The 10,593-nt window shown below is 32.6% G+C and overlaps 1 protein-coding gene across 1 annotated transcript; it reads right to left on the reverse strand.

Annotated features, from left to right (window-relative positions):
- Positions 1–3,800: 3,800 nt before the first annotated feature.
- Positions 3,801–8,435, reverse strand: LOC148234682 (putative palmitoyltransferase ZDHHC24). The gene is made up of 3 exons (XM_088186322.1): positions 8,341–8,435; positions 5,479–5,563; positions 3,801–5,266 (listed from the first exon to the last, which is right to left on the reverse strand). Exons 2-3 carry the CDS (start codon positions 5,493–5,495, stop codon positions 4,444–4,446), a joined length of 840 nt encoding a protein of 279 aa, XP_088042448.1. The 5' UTR covers positions 5,496–5,563; positions 8,341–8,435; the 3' UTR covers positions 3,801–4,443.
- Between the last annotated feature and the right edge of the window lie 2,158 nt (positions 8,436–10,593).

The raw sequence follows: 10,593 nt of genomic DNA on the forward strand, positions 1-10,593 counted from the left end.
AGCTCTAAAGTACACGATACAGATATACGTTCGATATACTTATCATTGAATGGGACAGTCGTGTCAGAGAGCAGAATTATATCGAATAAAGAATCACCAATCAGAAATATATTACAACCTGGAATTAAAAATATTGAGAGAGAATACCCTTTAATCCGAAAATAATTTTCTTCCACCACTTCATATTAAGCTGGGCCTGATTAAATAATTTGTCAAAGCTTTGCCAAAAGAAGGAGAATATTTCAAGTGTCTCTGTGACCGATTCCCAAATACGTCGAAAGTTAGAGAAATGTATTTTTGTTGGACCCAACATCAGAATACTTGTGAAAAAAGTGGCGTTGAAAGCATTTAAATTTGTTATAACCAGCTTTCTTTGAAATAAGAAAAGAGTCAAACTACAAACATATTGGTGAAAATATGTTGAAAAAATTCAAGATCTTGAGATGTAACATGAGTTTAAAACTACAATTCCTCCATTCACACCTGGACTACTTTCATGAAAATTTGGATGCAGTAAGCGAGGACAAGGTGCAAATTTTCACCAGGACATAAAGATAATGGAAATGCTATATCAAGGAAGATGGAATGTGAACATGATCGCGGACTATTGCTGGATGTTTAAAAGATATGTTCCTCAGAAAGATTACAAAAGAAAAAGCGGAAAAAGAGAGAAAGAAACAACGTTTCTATTAGGACTTATAATTATTTTGTATCTATTGGAAACTTTGACTGATTTTGGTTTTCATATTTGTGTATTTATTTTATATATTAACCATTTGGACGCAGTAATCAGAAATAAATATAAACTTGCTTTCTTAAAAATGCAAATTTTACTGTGTTTCTTTGTTTAAATGCTTTGATTTTTTTAAATTTCTTTATTTAAGATTATATTTTATGCATAATATATTCAGCAAAAAAAATCTTAAAAAAATTTTAACTGATTTTTGCTTGAATAGATGAAAAATCACTCAGACAACTTAAGTCGAGTTGCGCGTTCAAAGGGTTAAATCAACATTAAAACACAAATATCTTTTAAATTGCACTTTGTGTCATTTTTTATTATCTTTTTTGAAATAACCTTCGTGATAGAAAACACGGATGTCATTTTTAGAATCAGCACTAAAAATTGAATAAAAATCAATTAACAAAATTAAAACAATTTTCAAAAAGTAGTTTTAGATACGTACTTTCCAGCATTAAACACGTTTTGATGCTGAGGTTCCTCATTTTAGGGTAAATTTCTTTTGGTAGTAATTTGCAGAAATCTTCTCCTGTTTCACTGTTGTTAGTTAAAAATGGGTCTGATTTCAAATCGCACTACTCCAGCTAAAGATCAGACCTTGTACTTATAGTTCTGAGAGGTAAAGGTTGAGTAAAAAGTGAAATATCTTGTTCAATATTGTTAAACATCTATAAAATGCTTATAAAACTCCACTGATTTCTTCAATATACTTTACATGAGATAAAAATGATGTTCCCTCAAAATTCTTCTTCTTCATAAAAAAAAATATGGGGTCCTGCATTTGATTTCCAAGTTTTTCTGTGTCGTACTTCATTTTGTTTTTTTAAGAGGAATTGGTATTTTTTTCCGAATGGCAAAAAAGCGTTCTAGCCATTTCCGGCACTCAACCAGCGAATATCAGAATGGAGGAGCAAATAGCCATATTCATAATCCATTTCGTTAAAGAATATTACCTCCTCGTATAATATTGGTTATTTTTACAGTTATTTACATGGCCTTTTTATTTTTAGTGTCCTCCTTTGATATTTTCAAAATCTTGTTACTTTAGGATATTATGATCATGGATAATGTTATCAATTGGTTATTGTTATCATAATTAGTAAATAAAGTGCATAAAAGATAAATTAATCACTTGCTTTATGAGTTGAAAAAAAAGAAGAAATTTTCTTGAAAAAACTGAATTATTCCGTCCTGTCAAACTGTTATGTTATGGTCGATAAGGCAGATCTCTATTGCATCGGGTGGAGGCGAATTCCGCAAGATGTCAGTATTTTTAAAATTGAGAAACGGGCTCCCGCGACACTTTTGAAGCAAATAAAGTTACTGAGAAGACGTATTCGCATCGATTCAAATATTTATTTATTTTAAATTTTGAAAATTAAAAGCAATAAGTGAGCCGCGGGGCGCACAAAAACCACGTCGCGCGCAACATTTTAATTAAAATTAATTATAAATAAAAAAAATCATAGCAGTATTAGAGTTAAATAGATATTGTAATTTTAAATGATTAAAAAAATATTTTATTATTTTTTATAATTTTTTTTATTGTTATAAATTTTGTACGTCGTTTTTTCAATTTTATATTTGGAGTCAGAAAATCAGAAAAATGATTTTACCGCAGCAGATTTCTGTGATCAAACATTTTTTCGAAGTAAGCTCATCTGTAGCTTCCTATCTTCATTGTTATCTCTCGTTCTTTATGTATTTTCATTTCCATGTTTATTTCTAAGATAGCTTTAACTTTTCTGCAATGCACACGGTAAAGTTTATTATATGTACATTAACTCTTAAAAATTACTGTTTTTGCTCTAATGTTAAACAATTCGGCCGATAATTTTTAGTTTGCCTCTTCTCAAGATTATTAAAAATAAAATAATTAGTACCGAAACGTAAAAACCAATATTTGTAATAACTAAAAAATATATTTTTTAATTGAACGGGAACGAAAATAATAACGGTTCAATACCCTGCTTTAAATAATATAAAAAAATTACCTAATATTTTTCCATAAGGGCATGCTTTATGTTGGTATTTCATATTGTAAATTACAGATCCGAAATGCCTGTTCACTCAGCATTTGAGAAGCAGTGAAGAAATTTAGTAAACTTATTGGAAAAAACCTTCCTTCGGTAAATCAAGAAGAATATTTTCCTTCGGAAAAAATCAGACGAGCTATTATGTAGCTGCGTTCGGACATGTGGTCAGCCGCTGCAACCAAGACCCTAGTGGCTGTCCAGTCTCAATATAGATGTTACTGAAACAGGTGAAATTGTGTATTTTATACTATTGAAAAAAATAGTATTCGCTTTTAAATTTTCGCCATTAAGTGCGTAATAAGTTTTCAAAAGCTAAGTTTTTCAATTTCACAAGAAAGTCAAGAGTTTTGATTATTTATTAAATAAAATTCAGGCAACATAAGAGGTATAGATATCAATGCGTTTCTGAATTGAAAATGAAGAAAAACTATTAGTAATATAAGGTTTGCCCTGTTTTGACTTGGGGCACCGTGGAAAAATTCTGATATTTTAAAGGCGCCGGAAACCGGAAAAGTTTGGGAGCCCCTGCATTAGAGAACAGTTTAAAGAATATTTTGTAAACAACAATATTTTTATTTAAAATGAAGGAACCTTCAATGTTTCTGGATTAAATTTTTGTCTTTCCAGCATTTAAGCACTATTTTTTTATTTTTGTGGTGTATATTTTTGCTATCCAATAAAGCTGGCTTCGCTGAAATGAACTTCTCATTGTCAATTTCTATTTTTAAAGAGCGTTGACTTATTTTAACAAATAACAACACTACTCGAACCGCTCGAATCGAGCGGCGAAAGCAAACTGGTTTGTTCTTGTCGCTCCGTTCCGCTTCCAGCCCATCTATCGCTCGGCTGCATCACTCTGTAACCACAATGCATTTATGTTGCCCCCGCTCTGCTCTCGCCCCGCTTCCACCATCGCTTGTTTCGTAGCCCTAGCCTTTGTTTCAAACGTTTACTAAGAAATCTACAAAATATTCTTCTGATTTACTGAATACAATATTTATATATTTTAATAATAACAATAATAAGTTTTTACTTAGATTTATTAATAAAACAATAATACAATGTACAAGAAAAATATTTAAAACATACATAAATCTTACAGGGTAACTAATATTTATTATCAATGTATATTAAACATTTTTAAATATAAAAATATAATTTAGGGCTGGACCCGTGTCTTTCTTAAATTTAATAGGTTTCAGTCTTCTTAACCTGTATGCCAAATTCAAGTTAGAAAACAAATGATCTTTGGTTAGCGAAACTTTTATTTAATCAGAAATCTGAAGATGTCTAGATTACAAAATTCTAATATAATAAGTAAAAAAATTGTTTGAATAAACAGGAACAATCCTGCTTTAACTAAATTAGTGGTAAGGAGCCTAATATCATAGATGGGTTAGTACCGAATATTTATATATCATTTCATTTGGTGCAGTTACTCGTAACTTGTAAGTATTGATAAAAAATCGTATATTTATGTTCAATTATTAATACATCTCGTGTATGCTTTGCATCGAAATTTTATTTTAATTGAGAAGCATTTATAATTGTACAAGAGAGCTGATGCTATTAGTGATGTGTACGTACAGTATCAAACATTTAATTATAAAAAATATCTGTCTATTTTTGATATTAGGCCTTTGTAGCTCGAGCGAAGTATGAAATCTATTCGAGGGCTCGTTTCCAATGTGTGCCATCACCGGGCAGAGGACTGCGGATGAACGGTGTCAACCAAACTAAATGCCAATTTTGTCCAAATGCATCGGCAAAGTTCTTTCTCCAACCGTGATCGTAACTGATTGGTCCTAAATGTTTGGATTCACCGACAGTCCTGCCTTTGATCAAGATCCTCAAGTGATACACAAATAAGTAGAAAGTGAACAGCAAGAATACGACATTCACAACGAACAACACGATGCACCCGTTTTCATAAGACCAATCGACCATCAACGACGCGAATGGAAACATAAAAGTGAAAATGGACAGCAGTCCGAAAGAGGGATAATTGACGTGTTGCACAAAATACACTCCGTTGACTATCAGTGCGTAAAGCGTCGCCACAAACACGTACGCAACGAACATGAAGAAGTATCTGTAGTTAAAGTAACCGACACAGCAGCCGAAGAAGTTGCAGTGGTGGTCACGCTTAAAGATGCACACCTCGCACACGGCGCAGTGCCACGATCGAGGCGGGCACACCCTTTCACACTCTGCACAGAAGCGCCAATCGGCCGTCGGTTGTGTCAGAGCGTCCATGTCGTCGTAAACGTTGCCGGGTCCCCCCATACCTCTGCCAAGGTTGCCGATTATGTTGTGAAGCAAGAACAACGACACGATAAAGTGGAACGTATACCAAAAGCCCCATCGTTCGCACACTTCAGGTAATATTCCGATCACCTCGGCCAAATAAAACACCGGAATGATGGTCATTGTGACCATCACCATGATGCAATCCGGTCCTCTTATTCTCTTCACAGCTCTTATCAATCTGAAATAATATAAAATCAGAACTTGCAACGTAAGTCTCATATCTCAAAATCTAGGTTAAAGCAGATATTTCAAATAATGTTTTATATTTAAAGCAAAAAATGTTGGAAGAAAAACCAGAAACAAGAGCATTTGTATAAGTTATGTTTAATATTACAATTATAGTAAGTTTTTTTGTAGATGTATTTTAATAGTAAAATTTATTTGTTTTACCTCATAATGATTCTCATCTTGATGACTTGACTATAGTAGAACTCGAAATATCAACATAACATTAATTCAGCGCGCTCATAATATTCTGAAAAATATAATATTATCATGAACACTTATGTTATTAATAAACACTTTCGCTTTGCTAAATCGCATACTTCTTCGGTCCTTACAATATATTATACATTCAATCGCTCATGTTTTTTACTATAAAATATGAAACCAAATGTAAAAGAAAAATAAAGCTGATGTTTGGTGAAAAGAAAAATTGAATAAATAAGTGTAAGTATTAAAAGAAAATATTTAAAATAATCTATAACTTTTTCTTGATATTTTCTGAGCATCCTTTTGTTGACAGTTGACACAATAACCTTTTGTCGGCAGAGTACTCTATTTTCAAGTACATCACTGATATATTTGTATTGTGCCAAACATAATATATGTTAAAACAAGATTGTAAAGTATGTATTATACATATCAATAAATGAACCATTTGACCGCGGCTGATGTTTTTGTACACCGTTTTGCATTTTGCTAATATGTGGTGAGCACCTATTCATGCCATAACTTCTTTAAATAGTATAGTTTAATAAAGTAATGTGATATTTAGCCATAAATTATATACAATATAATAACCATATTTTAAAGCTCAAAGGTTCATGGCACTTTTTGCTATCCACGGTGAAAATGTTAAATGAATTGTCGTTAAGTTTAGATCTGCTGGTCAACTTAACATTTTTCTTCATATATTAGGTTTTTTGGTGACGAATCAATTCAGAATTTTTTAAAAGGGAATAATTACAATTAACCATGCTGCCTATACTTTTATTATCTTTATAAAATAAAAATAGGCTCGTATTTTCAGGTCAGAATTTTAGTACAGTTGTGGTCAGAATTTATATTAAACGATTAGAATTTATATTACACGGTAAGAATTATTTTGACAGATAGTCAAAATTTTTTTTTAGTCAGTAATTATTACAGTTCACTGGTCAGTATTTATAAGGTATAGCCAGTTTTAATATTATATGATTATATTTTAACTTCAAGGACAGTTTTATGTTGAAAGATGACATTATCCAGGTGTTTTATTGCCGACTTGGTCGGGCTCGCAACATTGTCAGATGTCAACATAATAAGCGAAGCGTGGTTTCTGCCGCAGCTTTGTCGTTATTCCTACTTCGTTTGTCGCTCTGAATATCTGCGCATCCTACATACAATTAAATAGATTTGTTAAGCTATTCATGGGGTGTTCAATATTTTGACCAACGCTACATATCTAGCAGTTTAGGTGCGAGAAAGATATTTTATAAGCTATTTCTAAAATAAATAACATACACACAACCCTCCTTTTGTGCGATTTCCAAGTTATGCAGTTTTTTTAATGCAATTTTTTTTAAATAGATAAATTTGGAAAAAAATTGCAATTTTGGACTATTTAAATCATGTTACATCTACTATCGCTCAATTACAACCACACACTTTAAATGCATGCCGGAAAGCAGCATGGCCTGGATGTTTAACAGTCAATGCAATCATTGAAACAGTGTTAATATCAGCTGAAATCGTTAATTTAGCGCTTAGATTTGACGGAGAGGGATTTGATACCTTCAACAAAAATGATATAGACGAATTATTTATAGATAATGCTATAGGTGTCAATGATATTATCGATTTAACTCTGAATACTGACAAAGAACCAGAAAACTATGACATGGTGGAAGAAATACCAGTTCCCCTCACGGCAAATATAATTCGGGAAAGTCTACAACTTTGCCGTAAATTGGAAGATCATTTTATTCTTCATGGGCTCAACATGGGCTCAAAAATTGTATTTTTGGGTATGAGGAACTGCATAAGCATTTAGTCATAGAAACAAGAAAATCCGAAACTTTGATTGCAAATTATATTGTTAGAAAGAGAAAATCTACAGGGAACAATGATGAGATTGATGCTGATAATACTCCTGCGTGTACTATTTCTTCCGAAGAAGAGAGCAATTTTGGCCATATCGCAAATCGCAACGAAAATTATCATACAGCGATGATAGTTTGTAATTAAAATTTTTATTATTTCTCTGGTGGATGTCTGACGTAAGAGATGTCAGCGATCCTTAATACTTTCCCAATGATGCGAGACATTAAAAAAATGTCACCAAAAATGTTGTTTAGTAAAATAAAGAAAATAAAGATTTTAAATTATTTTTTGAATGCCTTATAGTTTTCTTGATTTTTTTGTGCGATTTTGGGTATATTTTATATAGCTGTTTCAAAGTTATGATTTTTATAATTCATGGAACGCATCTTCACTTTTTCTATGTGTCATAGATTTTTTTGTGCGATTTACCGCGGAACGCACATACCGTACATAAAAGGTATAAGTGTATTGCCCATTTATATTCATAATTGTTATAATATTTTAACCCTGAATAATATAATTATGACTAAGCTGTTAATAAAATTCTGGCAGAGTTTTGATTTTTATTCTGATCCAAAGTTGATTTGAATTCTGACTATTTAATAAGAGGTCCCACAATAGTACCATATATTTTTCATTAAATTATTAATGAGAACTCAAGACAAAATGCTAAGTTCTTATGGCTTCTATAGTGGTTTAGAATTTAGACATAAGTCTAAATTTGAATTATTATAGTCTACTCTGTATAAATAAGTTTGAAATGTTAGTATTTTTAATAGTAATGAATCATAGATATGTTACACTAAGCTACCGTGCAGCGAATACAAAAACGCAACTTGACAGCTATCGCAAGTGTCACAATATATTCACTTAGTATATAAATAATAGCGCTATAAAAGGGCCCTGTACATTCGTAGCGCAATCATTTAATATATACAAACGACTCACGTGCACTGGTTAGGTTACGACGGCTTATCTTGGATTGACAACCCGAGGGCGTTCTTCTAGATACGAGTGCTGCCATATATAAAAAATTAAACGTCAAAATAAATCGGAGAATCACGAACATGACTGATTTCCAATTTTACATTGTTATAACGTGTAGACATTATTACATGTAGCGAAAAATAAAAAGCGGTATTTGAATCCAATTAATCCATTATATTAAATTTGAAATCAATTTTAAAAAAATAAATGTATACTATTTTTTTCTATAATTTATTGATAAAACGCAAAAGTTTTACAAGGATATATGACTGACGAAGATAAAGAGCTGATTGTGACATAAAAGCAATAGACTAACGACCGAAAAAACCGACAATAAATATAAAATATTTCTGAATTTATTTTATTAGTTGAAGATAATAAAATGCATAATAAAAATAAGAAGTGACCTGGGTGTCGATTATTTTTAATCAAATGGGAGGTTTGCAGAGATGAAGATATCTTCAGATTTTTGTAATTAATTGAACATTTTATGTATTTAATTAATTATTAAAAATAAAAGCAATTATTATTGTAACGAAAATACGATTGTGTGTTGTTTTTAGCCTAGATTTGTTATGGCCAAAACTTGACAGCACTTGGGTAACACTGGCGTGATGATTATTCTCTCCACTGGCAATCTTCGGGCGCTCGGACGCGTGCCGTCCCGCGCCCGCCTTGTTTATTTTACTCGTTATGTAAACAACTAAATCACAATAAAATACTACTGTTGTGTCTAATTGCTACCCGTCACCATTTTGTCGCCAAACTGGTTGACGTCGACGTGATACCTGAGCACACGAAGTCAGATACGCAAAATGGCCGACACAGACACTGCTGCAGTAGTACAAAGCCGAGCCGCTGCAGAGCTGCTTGCTGCCACCCCGCCGGAGATTCCCTGGATCCGGACTCGAGCTGGCGGTCCACTGAGACGATGGGACAGGTGCTCACGTCGTCAGCCACCGTCGCCGTTGACAGCCGCCGCCATATAATCAATTACATTTAAAAAATAAAAGCTAAAAATAAAATTACGGTTAAGTTGAAAGTAAAAATATTGTTTTTCAAGTCATTTATTTATGAAAATACACAAAAAAATATTAAACAAACAATTAAAGCGTTCTGGTCATGGGTAGTAGTTTCGATGTTTTCGGTTGCGTTGGTTAATGATTTGTGGAGGATATTTGTACAGTGAACTGTACAAAGGGGCCCTTATGAATATCTCCTTCTGGGTGGCGTCAGTGCTTGTCCTAGAGATGATTGCTTGTACAAGAAGCGAGGCGTAAGTCCGAGGTCCAAGGAATCCGTTCAGCGAAAATGTTTACGCATACAGATGTATGCGAGAGAGAAGCGATACATGCGCGTAAGAATTTTCGTTGTCTCTTGTTTTAGCGCCAATGCTCATTTCAAGGTATTTCGTCTGGGTCACATCTCGTTATAGAAATAAATATTTCGGCCCATTTCACAGTAAATAAATAAAAAAATAATATATAATATCACAGTAACTAGTTGTCAACTCTTAAAATATAATTTAATTAGTTAATTGTGCGTATTTTTTGGATAAAAAGTGGAAGCTGTGGCGTACACTGGGGTACGTATTACCCTATCGATATTTGAGGTGCCTTTGATTCTTTAGCGACGGACTGGTGACGGGTGGCAATTTTACACAGATTGAGCCGCTGTAGTAATGTTTTATTACAATATGAAGTTGTTTATATGTTTATATAGAATATGCGTGGATCAGCAGGCCGGACCCACAACCGGCCATTGCGAGTCCCACCAGGGTTGCCACTCGAGAAAAAAACCGTCACGCCTATGTTACTAGAGTGCCACCAAGTTTTAACCATAATAAAAATCTATATATAAATATAAACAGGCCGAACAGTTCTATTTAATATGCGTCGATATCGCCTCGATTCCTCGAAAATTTTTTCGAGATGGTATTTACAGACAATTTTTTAAATGACCTTCTTTTTAGCTCTTGCACAAATTTATTCTTCTTAATAAACAAGAAACCCCGAGATAGTTTTTAAACAAAATATTTCGTGACGACAATTTTTTTTTGCTATCTTAGAAATTTGTCCTCATTAAAAAATTTAGAGATAGTTTTTGAATAAATATTGCCTCTCTTTTTTTAGCTCTCTCAGGAAAAATTCCCAAAAGTTCTCTCAGGAAAAGTTCTTTGCTGTATATATGGTAATAATATATTAGTTAAAATTA

Source organism: Plectrocnemia conspersa, unplaced genomic scaffold, assembly GCF_051122295.1.
Source record: "Plectrocnemia conspersa isolate PC_06_02 unplaced genomic scaffold, ASM5112229v1 ptg000005l, whole genome shotgun sequence".
NCBI classification, from domain to species: Eukaryota; Metazoa; Arthropoda; class Insecta; order Trichoptera; family Polycentropodidae; genus Plectrocnemia; species Plectrocnemia conspersa.